This window comes from Pseudorasbora parva, chromosome 16 (assembly GCF_024679245.1).
Source record: "Pseudorasbora parva isolate DD20220531a chromosome 16, ASM2467924v1, whole genome shotgun sequence".
Taxonomy (NCBI): Eukaryota; Metazoa; Chordata; class Actinopteri; order Cypriniformes; family Gobionidae; genus Pseudorasbora; species Pseudorasbora parva.
Window position 1 is genome coordinate 4,608,507 of NC_090187.1, and position 26,161 is coordinate 4,634,667.

The 26,161-nt window shown below is 38.7% G+C and overlaps 1 protein-coding gene across 3 annotated transcripts in view; it reads left to right on the top strand.

Annotated features, from left to right (window-relative positions):
* Positions 1-25,528, top strand: part of clmpb (CXADR like membrane protein b) — a 107,499-nt gene extending 81,971 nt beyond the window's left edge. For all 3 annotated transcript variants that reach the window (XM_067419570.1, XM_067419572.1, XM_067419571.1), the window contains exons 3-7: positions 5,469-5,664; positions 8,551-8,718; positions 14,284-14,406; positions 19,212-19,353; positions 20,634-25,528. In XM_067419570.1, the coding sequence (XP_067275671.1) occupies positions 5,469-5,664; positions 8,551-8,718; positions 14,284-14,406; positions 19,212-19,353; positions 20,634-20,973 (969 nt within the window). In that variant the 3' untranslated portion in view covers positions 20,974-25,528. The remainder of the gene's footprint in view (positions 1-5,468; positions 5,665-8,550; positions 8,719-14,283; positions 14,407-19,211; positions 19,354-20,633) is intronic.
* The last annotated feature ends 633 nt before the right edge of the window (positions 25,529-26,161 follow it).

Consider the following 26,161-nt stretch of genomic DNA (forward strand, 5'->3'; position numbering starts at 1 on the left):
GATTATACTGGAACACCAACTAGCGCTCATGAGTCACGACAACAACCATGAAAACAACAAACCATAGTGAACATGAACGAAGAAGCTGATGAGACCGCTTTGCTTGGCCCCGTGGATGGGAAATTTAGTTTTAAAAAACGAAATGATGGAACCGTCGACAAGAGCATGGTTGTGTGCAAGCTATACAACAGGGGTATCCAAAGTCGGTCCTGGAGGGCCACTGACGTGACGTCCTGCAGAGTTTACCTCCAGCTTGCCTCAATACACTGCTAAAGTTTCTAGTATGCCTAATAAGACCTTAATGAGCTGGTACAGGTGTGTTTAATTGGGGTTAGAGCTAAACAGAGCAGAACAGTGGCCCTCCAGGAGCAGGATTTGACACCCCTGCTATACAACAAGGAATTAGCGTATCACCGCAGCACATCGAGCCTCAAATATCACAAATATGCTTTTGCTACACTTAATGGCAAACATTGCACTGGTCTGCTGGACTGAAATAAATAAACAATATTTTGTTGATTAAGCTTATGTATTCAGTCATTATTCAATGGTATACTAAAAATACATGTGAAAAATTACTTCTCATTGTTCTCAGGTAAAATATTTATATGCGATTAAATGCGATTAATTTCGATTAATTAATTACAAAGCCTCTAATTAATTAGATTAATTTTTTTAATTGAGTCCCGGCCCTAATATATATATATATATATATATATATATATATATATATATATATATATATATATATATATATATATATATATATATATATATATATATATATATATTGACCCCTACTGTTTGTTTATTTATTTATGAAATGCTGTCCCAAGGTTGTGTGCCATTCCTGTTACCATAATTTTTTTCCCTTTTAAAGTAAACCATGAATAATAAAAAGTTTTCATAATAATGTCATAACTCTTCTGGTTCAAGGGAAAGTCTCCTCTTAATTTAATATTGTATCGTGTTTGTCAGTAGGTGACAGACAAAATCTCAACCTTGCAAGCTATGCCGTCTAGCAATCTCCCAGAACACTGTAGCAACCCCCCAAACACCCTAGCAACCACCTAGTTTTGACTGCCATCTCTCTCTGTGACACAACAGTCACAATGACTGCCTTCATGGTTTCAGTCTGAGGCTCCTGTGAGCAGCGCTTTTCTCTGCTTTCCCACCATCCTGCCACAAGCCTAAATCAGCCTTTTCTACACATCTCTCTTTGAAATACACAGCCGTCTGGTACGCATGTATCAGTACACCTTACAGACGCTTCACCCATCTTTCTTTCTCCCTCGCTCTCGCATAAACACATCCAGATAAGAGCTTCGTCTTATCTGCCTGAAGTGAGAATCTTTCACTGTGAAACTAACATTGTTTGAACACACTTCAAGTGTAGATATCCTTTATGTAGCATCGCACAATAATTCATCAGGGGGAAGTCGATACATGTCAGTCAGGCGATCTACTTTCAGATGAATTAAATTATCTGATTGCGATAAGGCTTTTTGTTCCCCCACATAACAGACAGAGATCTTTCCTATATTTGAAAGTCAATACAGATCTGTTCATGATCAGTTGAGATTTCATTTCAGACGAAAGAAAGGCCTATAAAAAGTCTTGCATCAGAGTCTTCGAAACCTCTGGGAAGGGTAGCCCATCGCATGTAATATTTAATGGAAAGATAACAGTTGAGACATCATTAATTAAAATTAAATGTCTGAAAATGTGATTAGGGATAAAACCGAGCCTCTGGCATAATGAATAAGTCATTCCTTTTGTTCCACTGTAAGGCTTGTGTTACTAGAAGCGTTCAGCTTGTCAACATTTAGCCACAGCTTGTTTAGCAATGTGTTGCAGACTCTAAGGCGTTGTATTCACAGGAATGCTGCTGGTAATGCCAATAGGTCAATGGGTTTTCATGGTTAGCATGGCCCAGTTAGCCCCGTCTTTTAGATGGCGTAACTACATTACGGTGACCGAATGTTCCCGGTTTTCGGTGTTCTGTCCCTGACTGGAGCTGGCCCCCATTTTACAGCTCACTCAAAACAAATCGCAGATACATTGCAAAAAAATCTCGACCAACCTACAGCAGCCTGCTGGTCAGGAGCAATCGTGATATTTTCACCATCAGATGGCGCTGCAAGCTACACTGACTATACTTGGTCACGCGCACGCTGCTGCTTCGCGAGGAACATGGACCAGAGCCTCATGATCATCACATATCAAAAGAGACATCTTTAATCACGTTTTAAGGTAGAAACATACTAAATAAATAAAAGTTGTACTGTTTGTATTTAAAGTAGCACTGTTTTGCACAATTTCAAACATCCCCAGAAAACACATACTTTGTGCTTAAAATGAGCCTAAAATGCTAAATATTAAAGAAAAACACAGACTTTTTGAGACTTTAGCTTATTCTCCGTATCCCATACATACAAGTCCATACATACCCATGTGTGCCATTACTCTGTCTGACACACACCGCTAGCTGACTGGAGATCTGGAGATAAACGGCTCCATCTAGCCTGCCACTCAATACGTGACAATATAATGCCAACATTTTCCTATTTACATGTTGTGATGTGTCTAGATTGTGTACTAAGACCGACAGAAAATTAAAAGTTGCAATTTTCTAGACCGATATGGCTAGGAACTATTCTCTCTTTCCTTCGTAATGATCAAGGAACTTTGCCACTGGACCACAGTGATATTACGCAGCGCCTGAAAATAGTCCCCAGAACACTCTCTGAGCAAGCAGGAACTAATGTCATGTTGGTTATGTTGACGGAAGTTAGCCTATTTTCAGGCGCTGCGTTATTTCATTGCGCCACTGCACCCATGGTACGGCAGCAAATTTCCTTGATTATTATGCAGGAATGAGAGAATAGTTCCTAGCCATATTGCTCTAGAAAATATGTATGGATTTATCTAACTGAATAAGCTAAAGTCCCAAAAGTCAGCATGTTCCTTTAAGACTATAATGATAGTTAGTCATTTCCAAGCACAAACATAAAACATTAAAAAAGTTTAGAAAAAGTTGCAATTGCTGTAGCCTGATACAGAACCCATAATATACAATCCACAACAATTAAAAAAACAAGAATTAATTTTAAAAAAGTAGATTTCAGTGATATTAGTATAACAACTCAAATCCCTGATTTTTTTTTTATTATTATTATTCTGACTGAATACAATTTCTGCAAGATTTCTATGCTCACTAAGTATGCCTATTTTATTTTATCAAAAATACAGCGACACATTTAGATTGTTGGCCTTTTCAGCATCATTAGGAGCAGGAAGTACACCTTTTTCCTTCCTGTTGAAAAAAATATTTTAAACCAGCCTAAACTCATTTAATAGTCTTAGGTGATTTAAGCTGGTCTCCCAGCGTGACCAGCTGAAATTATACAAAAACCCTTAAAAACCTGCTAACCAGCTATGTTGCCTTTGACTTTGCATGTTCGTGTGCAGCATATGTAACATGTACATCCATTCGACTGTAATCGAGATGAAAGGAAATGCTAACAGAGCTCTTTCCAGCTATATTACACCTACTTGGCTAATGCAAACAACCTCTGCCTTTGAAGTTAAGCCATAGCCTGTGACTCAGATTTCTGGTGTTAGAGAAGATTATTCGGGCCTCAATTGTAATCTAAATAAATAAATATGATAAAGAGCATCATGTCATGACTGTCAGTGATACTGATGCACACAATAAGAATCAAATATGCTTGCCAGAAATGCAAACGTGTGTGTGTGTGTGTGTGTGTGTGTGTGTGTGTGTGTGTGTGTGTGTGTGTGTGTGTGCGTGTGCCTGTGCGTGTGTGTTTGCATGCATGTGCGTGTTCGTGTGTGTGTGCGTGTGTGCTTGCATGTGTGTGTGTGTGTGTGTGAGAAACGGACAGTCACCACAGACAGCTTTGGCAGGTGAACCCAACTGCAGGTTTACTGATGTGTCGTGGCATCAGTGTTTAGTTCTTTACCCCAGGCATTCAGGAGGCTGTCACAGTCAAACTGTGTGTGAATGTGTGTGTGTTGGCAGATGTGTTTGTGTGCGACAGCCATTTAGCATCTTTTCCAAGGGAAGTCAGCACAGGTTCTTTTTGTCTTTTGTACAGAGTAGTACAGTTTTCGCAAAGTAACCATCAGAAGAACGGCAAGGAAAACAAGCAGATTTTTACATTTTCTGAAGAAAGGGAAAGTGCTTTCTGATGCAAACATCCACACTACACTACACGAGTGTTGCAATGCGTTTCCGACGGGTGTTTTCAGTGTTTTCAGAATTTCACTGGTTGACTGTTAATTTCTTCTGGGTGGTTTGGTTGTTTTGGGTCTATATATAGATGCCACATTGCACTGCTCATATAGTAAAAACTGTGAGTGACGACACACTGGCCGTTTCAAGATGGCGGGCGTGACTGAAGCAGTGGAATGTGGCATCGATACGCATATACTGTACTATGACTTTTGGTGGCTGCAAAGGCATTGCTATGCATTTCTGAGGTGTTCTGATGGTTTGATGCTTTGTTTTGTGGGTATTAGTGTATTCTGAATAGCTGCTAGATCATTTGCTTGTCTTAGGTTTAGTTGCAAGGGTATTTCTGTGTTTCTCTGGTGTTCTGAATGTTTTTAGCATGTAGATTTGCTAGATAATCGCTAGGTTGGTTTAGTTGGCTGCCAATGCATCCGGCCTGCGTTTCCCAAAAGAACCATTAGCCAACTGATCACATCTACATTTTTTAGTTTGGCCAAATTGAATTCCGGTGAATTCAATTGTATAAATTCACAGTAAAAAAAAAAATTGGCCAACTGACACATTTTAAATTGGAGAGGCCTGAAATTTTATACAGTGTTGGTCAAATACATTTTTTCCATTGGCTCAACATATTATTTCTAATTGATCCCATGTTAACAGACTGTTGCCACAATTGATAAAATTCAATTCACAGAAATTAAATTTGGCCAATTGAAAAATGTTGATGTGATCGGTCCCTAGAACATGTTCAATTAGAGAGGCCTGACATTTTTTGTAGTGCATATGTCACAAGTTTCGTCGTTATCAACGTAGTTCAACCAGTCTGTGTTTCCCGAAACCATCGTTCCAAACATTTGCAAACAGATCTCGACCTGTGGTTAAAAGCAGAGTTTCTTGTTTGCATGACATGTGGAAATTAATAAATCTTTATCTTGAGCAAAATAAGCAAGCTGACATTCAGTACAATCTATATCTTTTATTTCAATACATACAAATGTAATTTATGTCTTTTAGTTTGTCAAGATATTTAAAGCACCTTTTTGAAACGCACCCCTGCGTGGTTTATTGGTGGCTGTTTACTGGCCCAAAGACACGGGCATTCTAGATTCATCGTCCATTTGGCCTCAACTGAAATAAATGTCTGATTTATTTTCCACTAAATTCATTTATTTATATGAAAGCTCTTACCGTCTCTCTCGCTTTTACATTTCAGATCATCACATTCTTCAACAATGAGGTCTACACTAACGACAACCACGCCAGTCGCCTGTCCTTCGCGGGCGACTACCTGAACGGAGACGCCTCTCTCCTGATCAGTGAACTGCAGCTGACGGACTCTGGAGAATACCACTGTAAGGTCAAGACCGGCGGCAAGTACCACTGGAGCCAAGTCAACCTCATTGTGTTGGGTAAGGCTCATCTTCCTGGAATCAGCTCCCAATCATTTCCTCCATCAGCCAGCCTCACTCTGATTCAATTTAATCGTCATTCAGATGACAACATTTGTCCGTCATTGACATAATCTAGAAACATGATTGGTTGCATTTGCCGGCCAGTCACTCTCAACTCTGGTGGCTGCCGGTTACGTTTGCGTCACTTTAGATGGTAAGCCGAAAAGGATGTTCATTTAAAATGGTGGGATGAGAGAACATTGATTGAGCTCTATCTCCTAAAAACAGAAGAGACAGAATTAGGAGCTTATGTGATTTCTCTTCTTCTAGCAAAACAGTTTACTGTCATCCCAAATGAGGTTCAGATGAGCTTCTCATGATTTGATATTTTGCTATGTCTGGTTTCCATTATTAGACCGCAGGGTTTCCAAGTCGTCATTCAAACGCAGTATCTCTGACACCACAGCGCTCAGCCAAGAGAAGAACTGGAAAGAAAGATGCTTCTTCTTTTTATTTAGACTCATCTCTATCATATGCTTTTGTTGCATAGTTCCAATTTTCAAAGACTCGCAGCTTAGTCCGAGCAGTCTGAAGTTGTATATCTCGTCCTAATGTTATTTCCTTAATCATTTTATTACCAGATTAGTACGCTAGCCACAGAGGGACAGGATATGGGTGTAAAGTTGAAAGAAAGAGAAAAAGGGAGAGAAATGGGAGGATGAGTTGATGTAAATCCGGCCTCCACCCAGAGTTTCTATCATGTTTTAGCATATCACAGAAGATTAGCTCAATACTGCCTTCCCATAATCCTCATTCTCCACCCCCTGTCTCTCTCGCTTCTCTTCTTTTTATTTCCTATCCGTCACTCTATAAACATTACGGAGAGTTAGTGTTCGCATTTTCAGATTATTTTCAGCCTGTATTTTGCCTTTATCGAAATCTGCAGTTGAGACTGAGAGCGGACAGGAAATGACGCACATATCCGTCAATCACTAGGCTAAAACTTTTCTTTAAATGTCATGCCGCTACTGTGAATGATGGTCCGTCTCCGCTTGTTTCCTGAGATGTCTTGAATCAGAGCTAAACGGTTGGGCATCATTTCATTTGGAGTCCAACCACATGTTCATTGATTTTCAGTATGGAGCATAAGTGTGAAGAATCTTGTTCACTGATTATTTTATGAGATGAGGACCGCGTTCTGGAACAGTATAGTTATTTCAGGTGCCAAGTGGAATAGCAAATGAATAACTGTTTCCAATCATAGAGTCCACAGAATCCATGCATTAATATTTTACTGTCTTGTCTTCTTGTGTACTTGTGATCTCAACAAAACAATATACGTATATATATATTACACTGCCAATACAATACTATATATATATATATATATATATATATATATATATATATATATATATATATATATATATATATATATATATATATATATATATATATATATATATATATATATATATATATATATATACACTCTAAAAAATGCTGGGTTAAAAACAACCCAAGTTGGGTTGAAAATGCACCAACCCAACAATTGGGTTGTTTTAACCCAATGGTTGAGTTGTTCTTACCCAGCAATTTGGTTGTCTTAGGCAACATTTAACCCAACCACTGGGTTAAAACAACTCAACCATTGGGTTAAAACAACCCAATTGTTGGGTTGGTGCATTTTCAACCCAACTTGGGTTGTTTTTAACCCAGCATTTTTTAGAGTGTATATATATATATATATATATATATATATATATATATATATATATATATATATATATATATATATATATATATATATATATATATATATATATATATATATATATATATATATATATATATATTCTGTATTTATTTCAATTTTGTTGTGTTTTTATAATTTTATTGGTGTTTTTGTTAAATACATCTATATTACATTAAAATAAAACTTAATTGGTGCTGCATTGGAAACTCTGGAAATAAAAAAAACAGTTTTTGTTTTAGAGGATGTATTGACTGTGACACCTCCACATTTTTAATTGTTGCTTATCCTGTCCATGTTAGTCAAAAAATGTTTTGACTGTAGAGCAAAGATAGATCTATACACAACTGTAACTCCTGAACCGGGTTCCTGTGTCCTTCTGATGTGCTTGTGTGTTTTTAGACCGGGTCAATAGGGCCAGAAAGGGCCACATAGGTCTACAGGCTGCCACTTAGCTGCCATTCAGCCTCCAGACAGATCCCACTGGACAGGCTCATCTAACTGACCCCAGAACAGTTTAGAGCAGTGCTGCGGTAAGCAGGATGCCAGTGGGACCGGTCCGAGGTCACTTGGTAACTGTTGTGAGGCAGTGTGGACTTTGATTTGGCTTCAGTGTCCATTCTGATCTGCTGCGTTAGGTCATAGGGGAGCTCAAACCAGTCAGTGCACGGGACAACAAATCCTGACCCTTGACCGAAGCCTGAGACTTGCCTCCACAAATGTCACAGCTGAGATGGATTTCTTCTTTGATATTGATTTTACCTCCAAAAAAATGGCAGTGTAATGTGTTTGCAAGTTTTAGTTTCATGTGTAATTTCCGAATACTGCTTCAAAGTGTCGGACGGACGGACGGACGGACGGACGGACGGACGGACGGACAGACAGACAGACAGACAGACAGACAGACAGACAGACAGACAGACAGACAGACAGACAGATAGATAGATAGACAGATAGATAGATAGATAGATAGATAGATAGATAGATAGATAGATAGATAGATAGATAGATAGATAGATAGATAGATAGATAGATAGATAGATAGATAGATAGATAGATAGATAGATAGATAGATAGATAGATAGATAGATAGATAGATAGATAATTATCGAGAGTAACATTAACACACACATTTGTTTCCTGGTTTGCAGTGAAGCCCTCTAAACCCCGGTGCTGGATGGAGGGCCGGCTTCTGGAGGGCAGTGATGTGAAACTGAGCTGCAAGTCTTCAGACGGATCTGACCCCATTCAGTACAAATGGGAGAGAGTACTGGATAAAGGCAAGAGTGTGGGAAAACTGCCTCCTCTCGCCCTCATCGGTGAGTCAAAAAACCCCAACATCTCGCAAAACATATCATCCCTTATTCTGGACAGAAAGAGGTTTGTACAGTTACTTGCTGCTATCTGTCAAAAATAATAGTATTGAATGCCTTTCAAAGATGGTGCCATGAACTTCACACACTTTGACAAATGCTTCCACAGAAGTGCTGATTGTAGCAGATTAAACCTGTGCATGTTGACTCTGATGCTGTGCGGCGAACAGGCAATGAAATGAGAACAGATTTCATCAGCTCTAGTGATATTAACCCACTATGTGCATTACAGGGTCATGCGGTATGATGGCATACAATATGAAATGTGTCAAACGGTAGAGAGCATACCTAGGCCTATATATTTATAACACAAGCAGAAATCTATAGCCTAGCCTGCAAACTGAATTCAACTGATTTGCAGTCACACATGCCTTCTACTAGAGCTGCACGATAAACTGATTCAATTAATGCGATCTTGTTCCTAAATGACAACGATTCCGCAATGTCTTTTATGCCTGTTTCACATCGTGAGCATCAGCGGAGAGTGACCAGCGAGTGTTTTATCGCTGCCCATGTTAATGAAGGAGAGGGTCAGCATCACTGATGTGAAACTGTCCAAAGACTTTATGGACTTTGGTTAACCTTTCAAAATATGATCATCACACTGAAATCACACATTCAAATCTGGCAAGAGCAGTTGCCGTGTAAATGTACAGTATGAAGCAGCTTCACAAACAAACAACTTTTCCACCACACATTATCATTTATGTGTTACAAACATAAAATAACAAGGGATAAAAGTGTAAAAGTTTATACTTTGGGTATAATCACTGATGTGGTCAAAATCAGAGAAAATCAAATTTTAAAAATGGTTTTGACTTGTTTTTTTATTACTTATGGTTAGTTAGTTAGTTAGTTAGTTAGTTAGTTAGTTAGTTAGTTAGTTAGTTAGTTAGTTAGTTAGTTAGTTAGTTAGTTCGGCCAAAAATGAAATTGATCTCATTAATGACTCAGCCTAATGTTGTTCCACTCCTGTAAGACCTCTTTCAAATAAATATTCAAATGGTTATGAATCAGCGTATTGATTCATGATTTGGTTCACCAATGTCATGTGACTTCAGCAGTTTGGCAGATTGACACGTTAATCATCGGAATCATGAATCAATACACTGACTCACAACCATTTCAATCTTTATTTGAGGATTGAAAACCAAACCGGAAGAGAAGACAATGCTGAATAAAGTCGTAGTTTTTGTTATTTTTGGACCAAAATGTATTTTCGATGCTTCAAGAGATTCTAATTAACTAACTTACATCTCATATGGACTACTCTGATGATGTTTTTATTCCCTTTCTGGACATGGACAGTACAGTGTGCATACACTTTGATACGCTCTCGGACAAAAATATAAAATGTTTGGGTGAAATGTTACAAAAAATGGCCACAATTTTTTTGTCATTGAGTCATTCATTTAAAAGATTTATTAACAAACGTTGCTTCATCCAATAACGAAACAAGTCTTTATGATGGCATTGACTTTGCATGTTGTACTGCATAAGTAAAACAAATTCACAGCGTAATTATTGGTAATTATAGTGTAACTATGAAGTATGGATGTGTAGGTATAAGGGAACAATATGTAATATTTGGGGAATAAAAGAGTAACTACCAAAAACATTCACAAAATGTTTATTAATTTATTTTGAAAAGTAAGTTTTAATTAAGGGGTAATTATCTGTGTAGTTACAGGGTAAGTGTGAATCTAAGGGCGGTAAATAAAAGTGATGTTTGTTCCCCTTTTCTTCAGAATCATGGTAAACGCGATCTCCATTTTACACACAAAATATCCAGAAGCGTGCAGCTGAACTATAATATATATATATATATATATATATATATATATATATATATATATATATATATATATATATATATATATATATATATATATACTGTACTTGTTTTCAATAGTAAGAAGAGTTAACTTACTTCTATATTTTTTTAAGAAATCTCTTATTCTAAAAATACAGTAAAAACAGTAATATTTTGTAAAACATTTGTACAACTTAAAAACACTGCTTAGTATTTAAATACATTTTAAAAGGTCATTTATTTGTGTGATCTCAAAGCTGAATTTACATCGTCATTACTCCAGTCTTCAGTTTCTTGATCATTCAGATGTCATTGTAATATGCTGATTTGTTTCTCATTTTTTCTTATTATCAATGTTGATTAGTGCACAAAAAGCTTTGCACACCTGTTGATAATAGATAGGTGTGTGGGACGAAGGATAACTATATCAAAAAATCTCAACAAACAAAAGGAAATCTCGCACACAATCAATACTTGCAAAAAATCAAACACGTTTTATTTGCAACGTTTCATGTTAATATCATGCTGCTAATATCATGTTAATAAAATGTTTCTAATAAAAAGGTTTTGTTTTTTTGCAAGTATAGTGTGCAGGATTTCCTTTTGTTTGTTGTTATTATCAATGCTGGAAATTGTATTAGGATTCTTTGATGAATAGAAAGTTAAAGGACAACTCCGGTGAGAAATGACCCTAGGGGTAATTAACAGATGGTTACAGAGTAGATCGTTCTCTGGGATGCATTTTCATGGAAATCAAATGTAAAGAATTTTTTTTTTATAAACAGATTAGCTTATAACACTGTCTATGGGGCACACAGTAGTGAAATTAAATTGCTAGTTAATACCACTAACAAGGCTCAAAATAGCCTCACACTAACACAGTAACATAATGAGGGTCCCTACATGCAAACTGAAGCATTGAGAACTTTGTAAGAGTACAAACTGTTTAATAAGAAGATACTTTATAGACATAGTGCCTTACGCGTTCACGGACAGGCGCCATCTTGGAAAACAGTCTCGACTCATCGAGCGACGAGAGCTCTGCTAAGTGATGAACTGTGACTTGGAATCTCATATGGTCAGTTGATTCCGGAAGAAAACACTGAACACAACAGAGAAAATAAATAAATAAAAATAAAAATGTCCATGTTATTACATTTCACAAACTTAATTCCTATCGACCAGCTCACTTAGAACAGCGCTCGTAGTTTGATTCATCGAGACTGTTTTTCGAGATGGTGTTTACAACGTATCTCCTTATTAAACTGTTTGTACTCTTACAAAGTTCTCAATGCTTCGGTTTGCATGTAGGGACCCTCATTATGCTACTGTGTTAGTGTGAGGCTATTTTGAGCCTTGTTAGTGGTATTAACTAGCGATTTAATTTCACTACTGTGTGCCCCATAGACAAGCATTATAAGCTAATCTGTTTTTAGAGATAAAACTCTTTACATTCGATTTTCAAGAAAACGCATCCCAGAGAACGATCTACTCGGTAACCATCTGTTAATTACCTCTAGGTTCATTTCTCACCGGAGTTGTCCTTTAAAAACAATAGAATTTATCTGATGTAGAACTTTTTGTAAGATTATAACTGTCTTCACTGTTACTTTTGATCAATAAAATGCATCCTTTCTGTAAGTAAAAAGCTAAAATCTTTCTGAACTTAAAGATTTCAACTGTATTGTACTCAAATCATTATATTTAGTTTGCACCGCCCACTTCTATGAGGTGTCATATAGACCTTGGGTAGACAAAACAATGAGTAAACGAAGACTACATAACAAAATACAGCAAAATGCTATGTTCGGCAGCCTTTGGCTGTTGTTAGAATTTGATCTCATTGGATTCTGCTTTGGAAAACAAAACAACTTTTTTTTTTTTTAAACTGCAAGAAATACACAAATTCGAGTGTAATATGGCTTTGCAGATGGGACAGAATAATGCACAGTTTCAGAACAATTTCTCCTGCTGACACCAGATCATCAGAGCCCCATATTGTTTTACAATCTATTTAGCCGTATGCAGTCAGTGCTGCAGGAGAGATGAACCGGGCCTTCGCCCGAGCTCGACAATTAAGCTCCCTCATCAATGACCACCTGCTCACTCTAATAAGCTTTCTTTGGCCGATAAACATTCCACCGCCCCAGAATTCACTGCAGATAGTGGATGAGAAGAGGGATGATGGGACAGGAATGGGGGGGGTGAAAGAGGAGGCATTACACTCCGGATGTGTAAATGATCCAGGCGACTCAAATCGCTCCGGCTGACAAACGCTCCTCGGTCGAAGACGCAAGCGCGGCCCTCGGTTCTCGAGACACGAGCGCTTCCTCACCGGCTGCAGGGAAACATTTACAGTTCATCTCATCTGCTGGAGCTCCAGCAGAACCATGAATCATCCTGACACACACAAACACTAATTCATTCACATAAGCGCACACACTTTCCTGGGCTTGCTCTCACTTCCCTCTCTGATTAAAACACTCTGTTTGATTGAAACCTGTAAAGTAGTGTAGTAAAAGAAGTCGTAAAAGACGGGTTACACCGATAACACTGTTTTGTAGGTTCAGGATGAGTCAGGAACTGGAAAGTTACTCATACCGTAATTCTGCTTCCTCGGCATTGAGTCCTTGAGTAATGCACATTACATAATACACAAGCAAACTAACAGAATGTGACAAAAACACCCATACCTAATTCTTCTTGGGAAGTTAGGGAGACAGAAGAAGCAGCAGATCGTGTCTTGATTATTGTGACGTACATGAATAATGTAAGGTGGGGACTTGGTTCTATGCATCGGTTGTTCATTGGATGGCAGCAGATCTGAATGTGAGCTTGTGGTCAGTTTTTGGAAAGAGGCGGGGTTTACGTGGACTAAATGATTTCACAAGTCATTTGCATAGGAAGATTTAGATTAAAAATACAATAAGGTTCATTACATTAGTTAACATGAACTGTCCTTATAAAGCATTTAACTTTGTTAATGTTCATTTCAACATTTACCAATACTTTATTAAAATCGTGTTAACATTAGTTAATACACTGCGAACTAACATGAACAAACCAGCTGGATTTATATCAACTATTGTTAACAAAGATGAACAAATGTATTGCTCGTGGTTAGTTTATGTTAGTTAATACATTAACTAATGTTAACTGATGAGACCTGATTTTAAAGTGTTACCAAACTATATAATGAATCATTCTCTATAAAATGTTCCTTTATAGTTCTAATTTTTTGGTTTAACTGTTATATGTGGCAAAATTAAATGTTGCCGTTAATTAATAGACTATATATAACAAAGATGATAATACTGTTTGTTAATATCTCGTCTAATATGACAATCCATCTTAGAGGACAGAGTTTGCAACATTATAATTATGTAAAATAAAGTAATAGAGATAAAACATTCAGTCATTGAGTGTTTTGTTTTTAACTTATGTTAAAAGTAAAATACTCTGTTGTGTTTGAATAGAGCATTTTTTATTCAAAAGCATCAAAAGATTATATGATATTATACAAAACATTCACATTCATTTTTCTAAACAGAGAGAACATTATTTGCTGTGTATGTGCTGAATACTTGTCATATACTCTGACTGTGTGACTGAAGAAATGTACAACGTTACTCGACAGGTTGTTAATGTACCTCAGCTTATATATGTACAGGTATATAAACATTTGTTCCTATTTTTAGATCTGAAGAACCCAGAGATCGTGACCTTGAGGAACTTGACGCAGGACAGCTCCGGGGTCTACAAGTGCACTGCCAGCAATGATGTAGGAGAGGAGAACTGTATCATCGAGGTCACGATGCAATGTGAGTTCTGCTCTGAGGTCAGCCCGTGCCCTGGGTGTAATTAGTGTGGATGTTACGATACTCTGATCTCAGATCAGTCGGTGGTGGAGCTTTTAGCTTGAAGCTGCAGCCTCAGTTTGATGGATGGAGGCTGCTTCCACACTGCAGAGAGCTTGCATTAGTGTATTATGGATATCATGTGTATGACACTATTATTTTGATTCATGTCGATTAAATATTGGGTAGTTTTATTTAGTTAGTTGGTTAATATTACTATCTTAAAAATCCAATACTATTTTGTCTTGAGGGGAAAAAAACTTTTTTTTTCCATTTTCACTTTGCTCTCTCTCTCTCTCTCTCTCTCTCTCTCTCTCTCTCTCTCTCTCTCTCTCTCTCTCTCTCTCTCTCTCTCTCTCTCTCTCTCTCTTTCACACACACACATGTGCGCACACACACACACACGTTTGGTTTTCATGTTTTATGGGGACTTTCCATAGGCATAATATTTTTTTTTTGCTGCACAAACTGTATTCTATCCCCTAATCCTATACTCATCACAGAAGATTTCAGCAATTTATGTTTTTAAAACATATCATTCAGAATGATTATAAGCTGTTTTCCTCATGGGGACCAAAAAATGTCCCCACAAGATCAAAAATTACTGGTATTACCAACGTATCATATGGGGATACCAGGACCACACACACACACACACACACACACACACACACACACACACACACACACACACGTCTGGATCCCTATCTTTGTGGGGACTCTCCACAGACGTAATGGTTTTTATACTGTACAAACCGTATTTTCTATCCCCCTACACTGCCCCTGCCCCTAAACCTACCCATCACAGGAAACATTCTGCATTTTTACATTTTCAAAAAAACTCATCCTGTATGATTTATAAGCCTTTTGAAAAGTGGGAACCACTGGCTGGTCCCCACAATGTAGGTGATCTCAGGTTTTACAATACATACGGGGACATTTGGTCCCCACAATGTAATATAAACAAGGGCACACACACACACACACACACACACACACACACACACACACACATTTGCCTCATTGTATTAGTGAATGCATTGTATAGGCTCCCAGTGATTTTATATCACGTAAATGATATTAACCCATCCCCTTGCCCTAAACCTACCCATCACAAAAACATGTGCAAACACTATATTTTAATTAAAATGACATGTTTTGGCCTTTTACTGAGCACTGGGAACTGCAGAAAGCCAGACTGTGGCCATTTGTCATTGGTCTTGCTCAAATAGCCATCCTTCAGTGTTTGTGTGTAATGGTTTTGGAAGAGGCAGACGAATTTAATGTTCACCAGAGGAGAAGATGGAGAGAGTTATATAAACTCTTGACAACTGTCCTGCACTTAAGCCTTGTGCTAGTCTTTCACAACACAGGAAATAAAATGTGAAAGAGGCGTTTTACAGTTGTGGCTGGCAAAACTTAATTTGGGTCTGCCTTATTCAGTTTTCTCATGAGAACACTAATAATGTGTAACTACCATATGGGCTCACCTGCTAATATCGTGTTTAAACAACGAGCAAATCAAAAGCTCTTTGTCAAACACAAATATGTGGTGCACTTTGTATTTCTTCAAGTTGCTGGCCCATATGACAGTCACCTTAGATTAAAATACTGACACCCAGTGGCATGAATGTAGAATCATGCAAAAGCAAACGTTTTCAGGTGCCAGTGGCATTGTAGAGATGTGCTATTTAGTCAGGCAGAATGATTCATTTATTAACTGAGCAAAATAACCAATTGTAGCAGGGTTGCTGAGATAAAGTCAGTAATATTTGGCTGGTCAATGTCATGGCATTGTTTGCAGCAGGAATGGAAAAGCAGCAAAGGCCCACTTTATATTAGGTGGCCTTAAGTACTATGTACTTACGTAAAAAAAGAAGTACAATGTACTTACTGTGTTCAAATTGTATTGCCAAACACCTTTGCTGATTCTGAGGTGGGATACAAGTAGAGGGACAGGTGTGGTGGTGTGGGTCAGTTTAAGGGTAGAGTTAGAGACAGGTGTGGTGGTGTGGGTCAGTTTAAGGGTAGAGTTAGGGACAGGTGTGGTGGTGTGGGTCAGTTTAAGGGTAGAGTTAGGGACAGGTGAGGTGGTGTGGGTCGGTTTAAGGGTAGAGTTAGGGTCAGGTGTGGTGGTTTGGGTCAGTTTAAGGGTAGAGTTAGGGACAGGTGTGGTGGTGTGGGTCAGTTTAAGGGTAGAGTTAGGGACAGGTGAGGTGGTGTGGGTCAGTTTAAGGGTAGAGTTAGGGACAGGTGTGGTGGTGTGGGTCAGTTTAAGGGTAGAGTTAGGGACAGGTGAGGTGGTGTGGGTCAGTTTATGGGTAGAGTTAGGGACAGGTGTGGTGGTGTGGGTCGGTTTAAGGGTAGAGTTAGGGTCAGGTGTGGTGGTTTGGGTCAGTTTAAGGGTAGAGTTAGGGACAGGTGTGGTGGTGTGGGTCAGTTTAAGGGTAGAGTTAGGGACAGGTGAGGTGGTGTGGGTCAGTTTAAGGGTAGAGTTAGGGTCAGGTGTGGTGGTGTGGGTCAGTTTAAGGGTAGAGTTAGGGACAGGTGAGGTGGTGTGGGTCAGTTTATGGGTAGAGTTAGGGACAGGTGTGGTGGTGTGGGTCAGTTTATGGGTAGAGTTAGGGACAGGTGTGGTGGTGTGGGTCAGTTTAAGGGTAGAGTTAGGGACAGGTGTGGTGGTGTGGGTCAGTTTAAGGGTAGAGTCAGGGACAGGTGTGGTGGTGTGGGTCAGTTTAAGGGTAGAGTTAGGGACAGGTGTGGTGGTGTGGGTCAGTTTAAGGGTAGAGTTAGGGTCAGGTGTGGTGGTGTGGGTCAGTTTAAGGGTAGAGTTAGGGTCAGGTGTGGTGGTGTGGGTCAGTTTAAGGGTAGAGTTAGGGACAGGTGAGGTGGTGTGGGTCGGTTTAAGGGTAGAGTTAGGGTCAGGTGTGGTGGTTTGGGTCAGTTTAAGGGTAGAGTTAGGGACAGGTGTGGTGGTGTGGGTCAGTTTAAGGGTAGAGTTAGGGACAGGTGAGGTGGTGTGGGTCAGTTTATGGGTAGAGTTAGGGACAGGTGAGGTGGTGTGGGTCAGTTTAAGGGTAGAGTTAGGGTCAGGTGTGGTGGTGTGGGTCAGTTTAAGGGTAGAGTTAGGGTCAGGTGTGGTGGTGTGGGTCAGTTTAAGGGTAGAGTTAGGGACAGGTGTGGTGGTGTGGGTCAGTTTATGGGTAGAGTTAGGGACAGGTGAGGTGGTGTGGGTCAGTTTAAGGGTAGAGTTAGGGACAGGTGTGGTGGTGTGGGTCAGTTTATGGGTAGAGTTAGGGACAGGTGTGGTGGTAACAAATGTCAGTACATAGTAGTTAAGGCCACCTAATATAAAGTGGGTCCGCAGCAGGATTTATGGGCAGCAGTCTTTTATTATTCCAAAATGAAAAAAAAAAAAGACAAACACTCAGGATTCCCATAGTGTCAGATACCAAAAAAGAGGAACGGAGCAACCAGCATGTGCTAATAACTTATATTATTTTCTTGGCTAATTGCAATATTTGTTAGTATAAAGCATTGCATGTCAAACAGATGTTATTTTTTCCTTACTTTCAGATACATATTTTAAAAGCCAGATTGGAGTAAAAACGATTTGGTAACACTTTGCAATATGGGTGCTAAATGCATGAATTCCTGCATAACTAATGCACAGATAATCATGAGTTAATGTATGACTCATAAAGAACTAAACCATTTATTGATGATTACTGCATCAGCAACAGATGAAGGTATAATTAAAAAAAATTATATAAACATGTTATAAAATATATATAGTAATATATGAATTATAAAGTATAAAGTAAAAGTAATATATGAATTGGTATTAATTCAAGTATTCAAGTATCAATTATCTAATAACATATTACCGGTATATTAACTAATATTGTACATTTATATGTTAATTACCAATATGGTAAATTCTGTGTACTTCAACTTCCAGTTGTCTGCTTAAATTAATCATTAGCTAATGATTTGCAAAGGTTTCAGTATGTTAATAGTCATGTGCAGACAGTGTGTGAGTTGAAAGGCATGGCTTCATCCCACTGTGGAAATTAACACATGAATTTACACGATTAGATAATATATAATGTTATTAAGGAATTAATACATGATGACACATTTAATTAATAGCAATTCACATATCACTTAATCTATTAATCTAGTAATCATTAACTCATGATCATCTGTGCATTAGTTAAGCAGGAATTAATGCATATTAGAGCACCCGTATTGTATAACGTGTTACTGATGATTTATAATTTTCCATGTGGATTGGTGTAAAACAAATAATCGCATTTGAATAAAATGTGACATGGCTTGCAAACATTCAGTCATAGCTGAAATTAGGTTTAGAATTATAATGATTGTTTATTTTATGTTTTAACAAATCATTTTACTATTGATGTGGATTGTTTTTTTTATATCAATATAAAATTATATTCTGCCTGTAAACACCCTTTCAAATCAGATTCATGTATATGTCTATTTAACATATTTGTTGTATATGTGTGTGTGTGTGTGGGGGTGCATGTTCCACTCATATAGTTTTCCTGATAGTATAAATTGTAATGATTTGCTGTACTCATTTAAAACAGAATACAAAATATAAGCATTTTCACATATGAGCCTGTTGTCCAGGCTCTTGCACCCTAATCTAAATAATTGTACAGTTCTTGCCATCATATGAACGTGGCAAATGTAATGTGACAATATAAAAATTTGACCCAAATGTCCCTCTGTGTGTTTAGATGTGCGAGGCATGGGTGTGGTGGCCGGCGCTGTGGTTGGCGTTTCATTCGGCGTTCTGCTCCTCATTCTCATCATCTGGCTGGTCTTCCGCAAGAAGGAGAAGAAGAAATATGAGGAGGAGGAGACACCTAATGAGATCAGGTGAGATCTCAGTATTGATTGTGTTTGTATTTTTCCACTTTTACTCTACTAAAGAGTAAATTAGTAAAGAGTAAACTATATTCAGGATGGAACATATACACTTCTTAATCTTTTCGTTTCATAATACATCAGACAGCTGTTTTTATGCTTACAGTGACAGAAATGTACTGTTTGTGCTCACATGAATAATGCAGCCACAAACCATGGCTGTATCTCTACATTATGCACGCACAAAAAAAATTAGCTCTACATGGGGACCGTTCTTCTGCACATTCACTCGCAAGTCATGATCTCTTGCCGTGGTTAGTTTTGGAGTATTATCCCAGTTTAGCCATTTTAGCACAGACACAATTTTAGCACTGGTTTCACAGACCAGGCCTAAAGCCTAGTTCAGACTGCATGATTTTCAAACTCGTCGTGTCACTGCTCTTTTCACACTGCATGACTGTCTGGGGTAGCATTCAGTCCCTACTGTGTTCACGCTGAACGATGGATCTGCGACAGAGGGTTTCACACTACATGACTCTACAGGAGGAACAATCGCAGACAACTCTCTCTTTATTGCACAAACTACGTTTCCCATCTAAACACACGTGCGAAGTGACAAGTAAACTTCACAGTTCTCGCACAAGACTTGGAATTGTTATTAAAAATTAAAAATGATCAAGTTTGCAGAAAGTTTGCTGCTGCTGCGGCTGGACGTGCAAATGTTTGGGCTTTATTTCTGTTTGATAGAATTGTAATAATATCTATTAAAATACTGATATTCTGTCTATGACTCCTCCCTGAACCTCTTGCTTTCCTGTATCTCACTCTCTCATTGGCTGTCGGTCATCGCCGATGTAATTTTCAGTCAGAACACTTTTCACACAGCAGGATTTTTAATCGCCGACAGTTCCAGATATTTAGCATGCCATATATCTTGCAGGCGACTCGTCAGCGATTCTTTCTGATAGCGTCTTTGATCATTCACACTGCGGGCTTGTCACTCGCGTGCACGAGCACCGATCTGCCTATGATCTCGGGCATTTGTCAGCGATTTCGCAAAACCTGTCGGCGAGTAAAAATCAGGGTTAAAATCGGGCAGTGTGAACTCTGCTTAAGCCTAAGCCCAAACTAAAATGTATCTAAAATGCATTATGTATAAATATACTAAACACAGTGACTGCTCCAGGTTCACACCACAATGCTTATACTTGAGCTTTATTTTAATATCGACTCTGTATATCCATTGTATATCCTCTGTATATCTAATGTCTGTATTTCCATTACTTTTACAGGGAGGATGCAGAAGCTCCAAAAGCCAAGCTGGTGAAGCCCAACTCCCTGTCCTCGTCCCGGTCTGGCAGCTCCCGCTCTGGTGCTTCCTCTACACAGTCCATGGTGCACAACAGCGTACCCCGAAGCCAACGTCCACGGCCACCCGCTGTCGCCGCCCTCAAGGAGAACGGACAGCCCCACGGCTTCCCCCAGTCTCCCCCGGCCTACACGCAGGTCGTGCCTAAAACCCCAGAAATCCCTGCCACCCCAAAGTTCAGACCCCCCAATCCTCCGGTGGGCTTGGCCATCCCGACGGGTGTCATGGTCCCTGCTCAAAGCAAGGCCTTTCAGACAGTGTAGAGAGTAAAGGATACGCAGCCTGATGCAGGCCTCTGTACAAGACACCCTCAGTGACTCTTCCAAAAGTTGCACCTATGATTGGAAAAAAAAATACATACACACACACAGACAAAATAAAAATCCAAAAATAATACATAATTAAAGGATGTTAGTAAAAATAAAATCAATCATATAAAATCTAAAAAGTTGAATGCATATTTCGAAGGGAAAATACAGCGCTTGCCCCCTTCTAAAGAATTAAAAGAAAACAAGACAGGAACTGAAGAACAAGAATTTTCTATTCTCATTCTTTGGTACTCTCTACTTCTTTTGATCTCATGGCGCAGTCTGACCCTATTTTCACATTATTTGTTTCCCTTTTTGAACTCTTGAAGGCTTTGTGGGCGATGGGGTGGAAAGATTTCCCCAAGTGCAGTTTATTTATTTATTGTATCAGTGAGGTTAAAGTATTAAGGGCAGGCAGGGTTGATGAAACCCGATGGGGAGGGGGAGGTCCAGCGACTGCCCCTATGAAGAGAAATGAAGGATATTATCCCAAAAGCTAATGTTCCTGTTGATAGTGAGGGGGCGGCTCTTGGAATACGGACTGTCCATCTCATTTGCAAAGTTCCCATTCATTTATTTTATTTTTTTATGGAATGCAATGCAAACATTAACTGTGACCCAAGGCAATCTTATTAATACCTTAACAAACCACTAAGAAGTACTAAACTTGAAGTGTTTGGAAAAAATGGACATCGATGGACATTCCAGTGGATGACAGCAATGTAGCGGCATAAAGAGACTTTAATAGTTCAGTTAATGCAGAACACACTGAGGGGTGAATTCACTAAATGGGTGCGCTATACCTTAATGTGCTATATTTCACACAAAAAAAACACCTGCTGTCGGTTGTTGTCATTTGCTTTTTGTTAAAACCCAAAATTAGACTGATTATTGTACCTTTTAACCAAAAATCTGTGCTACTGTGTTTGCCTGCCACAAAGTATTCCTATTACTGCCCTCCAGCACGCAGACGGTAAAAGAAATGTATAGGAGATTTGGTCTAAGCAAATTTTCTTGCAAATGACTTCAAAAGTTGATAAAATGATGGAAAAGAGCATTTTATCCCAGAGTGTTATGCGGTCAAGCAAACTTTAATCATCTTTTCAGGTGCCTAGAGTTGCTGTACGTGCATTCCCAGTAAGAGACTCCAGATTGCGGTAATCTGCTGTAATCTGTATCCTTCACATCCTAGCAATCAGAACTGACCTGCGGAATTACTTAAACTATTGTGTGATTTGCATAACTCGATTTAGTGAATTGGGTGTTAAAACAACTTGGGTGCGATTGACTCTTAGTGAATTCCCCTTTGTGTCAACTAGGTGAACGTGATTTCACCAAGAAGAACATGTTCCTGGAACAACATTACAATCAGCCAATTAGGTTTGAGGGACGTTTACAGTTTATGTCAAGTTTAGACTTACAACAAGGGTTAGGGGTGTCTACACCATTCTTATCCCTAAAATCAGAGGGAAATGGAGTGAATAAGAATAAGGGTTAGGGGGGATTGGGTTTAGGGGAAGAGATATGGTTAGAGGGTTATGTTTTTGGACAGGGATGTTGCTCCAGGATCAACAAAAACATTCCAATCAACCAATCAGATTTGAGGGACAAGTGTACAGTTTAGGTCAAGATTAGGCTTACAACTGGGGTTAGGTGCTTCTACATTAATGTTATGTGCATATCATTTCATTTTGATTTTAGGGATAAGTTATGGGTAGGCCTAGGGGTAGAGACAGGGTTAGGACAAATTTTTTGGACATGGATGTTGTTCCAGGATCAATTAAATTTGTCTTACTTGGCCAAATCATGATGACTGTTTCAACTACACTGCACTGATAGGAATTTTTGCATAATTATGTGCACATACATGGAGAATACGTACTTGACAGAAAGTCTGCAGTCTGGTTTCAGATGTCATCCTTACCGCTTCATAGACTATTTCATTTTGTATTACGCACTGCACGGTATATTCGTTAAAGCTGTATTTCCAATGATACTGAAACCAAAATCGGTCACGAATACTATGAATGTGTATAAATCAAAGATAGTTTGGATTTTTATTTAATTTTTCCTTCTTTTCCAGAATACCCAGTGGTACTACGTAATAGCATATGAGGCACAAGTAACTTTTTACTATAATCTCACAGTACTGTGGACAAGTAAATGAAAGGGAATGCCATAAGAGGGAGTTATGTACAGAGCGTGTGTGAAATGCGTGCGTGTGATGATGTCTGCGCATTTGCGGTACTCTCCTTCTAGTTTGTGTATGCACCACGGTACTGTCCTAGGACTCCCCTAGGACCCTCTAACAACAGGCTGTCTCAAGATGGCTGCCTTTTTGTGCCAGCCGCCCCACGGCTTCCTCCGCCAAGCACTGTCAAACCCCTCTCCATTAACGGTGTCTCTAAACCCCTGGGAAGACCTTGCTTGGTGCATTTGTGAAATTTGAAATGGACAAGTTGCCTGTTTTGTGTGCCTTCACAGTGAATTCTTCCCCTGAGATTGCTTTTGTCCTTCGCAATGTACCAGACAAATAAAGGAAGCCATGTGTAACACGGCGAGTGTTCTGACACAAAGAGGCAGTCCAAACACAGCCACACGAATAATGTACACTCTGTAGTCATGATGCTGTTTTATATTGTACATACAGATAAATATACGCACACAATATTCTTTAAGTTATCGGTTGAAGATTGAGGTTATAGGCCATAATAAAGATGTAGATGAGGTATTATGCATTTTCAGAGAGTAATAATTGGTCATTGTAGCCCCTGACCCGCTAAGCTCCCTTTAATAAGTAAAATCATTTCCTTCTTAATGGCTACTTGTATATCTGCCATTGATGGACTTCAAGAATATGTCTAAGAGAGGTAAAGCCATAAGACGTGAGCGAGCATACTAAGCAATTACCCAACACTCTGCCCTCATACGCCCTTGTCAGTGTTCTTGGGCCACTTTCATTTTCACAAGTGTATATGCCAAGCAGAATAACCTTGTTCGTCAGTCTTATTGGGTTTCAGTTGCATTTGAGTCCGTAATGTAGCCGAGTGCTGCCTATGCCAATTCACCGGCTTTCTGCTACCTTCCCCAACAATTGTGTTTGATTCACACCAAAATGCTTCTTCCCAAGTGTACACAGTCTAACATGACCTCATAAATAGAGACACACTCGAGGCGTGCTCTCCAGAGCCACATTCTCCACGAGGCGGTGTATAGGCGATGTTGCTGGGTGAACTGTTGTCAGTAAGTGTGATGGATGGGCTGTCATGCCGTATGGGGAGTGAATGATGGGAATTGTAAGGAGAACACATGCAGAGTTCTGTGGGTCCAAATCTTACAGAGGTACTCGACTACCCTTACCTTCAAACAGAGACCAAGTCAAAACCCATCCAATTGGGCCTTTACAATATGGCTGTTTTTGTTGACATTTACTCTCCTTGTCTGAAATATGTGCTCTGTTCCAAAACTAAGTGAGCTGCCTTGCTGTCTACTGCCTACATAGGTAGCTGACTCAAATGTTGGCATCTTAATAGAGTGCAATAGTGCCCGCACACTTTCAGCGGCCTTGGCTTAGATAGATTTTCTCAGCTTTTTGTTCAAAATGTTTTTTTTTAATGAATTTTCAAAATATCTTTCTTTTGATATTGTGAACATTCAGATATTCATACAACAAAATATTCATAGGGCATTACATTTTTGTGAAATTTACAAAAAATGTGGTGGCTCACAACTAAACTAACAAAAAAAAACAAAAAAAACAACGCTGTTGGGGAAAGAGTTTAAAGTCTTTGTTAAAGACTTAATCGGAGTAGTTATGACCTTATGAGGTGTATACAAACATAAAAACTTTGATTTGAAGAAAAAATATTGGACAAAGTGTGTCTTGCGTTTAAAATAGAATAGGTGTGTTCGACTAGAAGTGGCGCTACACAGACCAAACGGTATAAAAGTATCGCGAGAGCATTTAGAGAGGTTCCTACTCTTTCTCTGATTGGTGGAGCTTTCTTTACAGAATCATGGTTAATGGAGTTTTTAACCCCAGATTCTCTCTAGCATAGTTCACCTAAAAAAAAAAAAAAAGTCATCATTTACCTATCCTCACATCATTACAAACTGTATGACTTTCTTTACTGTGCGAAACATAAAGGCAGATATTTTGATTAATGTTGGTAACCAAACTATATTGGTTCCCATTGACTTCCATTGTAAGGATAAAAAAACTAAACACTAAGCCATTTCTCATAGAAAGACAGACATACAGATTTGGTACATATATAATTGATTAACAAACTCATAGCTCATAGATCCCTTTAGAGAAAATGAATGGGATTTTTACTTCCAGAACCTGACTGTTGCACTTTATTAAAATGCAACTTCAAAAGACTCAAGTGGAACCGGCTAGAGAGTAAATTTAGTGTGTTTTGATTTTAAAGGGGTGGTTCCGTGTTTTTTTCTAGGCTTGGTTGTGTTTATGGGGCACAGTATATTAATACATTTTTTGTTTTTGTTTTTTTTTGTAACGCCGTATTTTTCTTATATTTGACCTTTATTCCACACCACTGTCTCCACTGTTCTTTGAACGGCTCGTTTGCTTCCTGAAAGCCCATCCCTCTGAAAAACGCAATGGTCTTAGATTGGTTAGATGGCCAAATGTAGTTTCCTGTATATTTATTGGCTGAAGTGCCAAGCACAGGTTGCGGGAAACGCCACGCCCCTTACCATTACGGGCAGAAGTCACATGTGTGGAGACTAGCGAGGGTTTATGATGTCACCAACCCAGGAAGAAGCTCGTTGTAGTCCAAACCGTTTTTGTAGGCAATCAAATACCATAACTTTAAAAGACAATATCTCCGTTTGCATTGAACTTTCAGCGCTGTAACTTTGCAGATACTGTTTATGATCAAGCAGCGACATTACACACTAACTAAAGTTAAAAAAGTGAAATTGCATGCAACCACCCCTTTAATAGAGTTGGGCATTAGCACATTGCTAAGCTAAAAACAAAATACTCTTAGGGTAATAATATATAGCACAGACAAATAGGTTTTAATTAGAACTTTTTATTCATACATTTTCTATTAAATTAGTTCCTTATAGTCATTTTTTCACTCTGATTGTTGCAATGATTGTAATACAGTGTAAG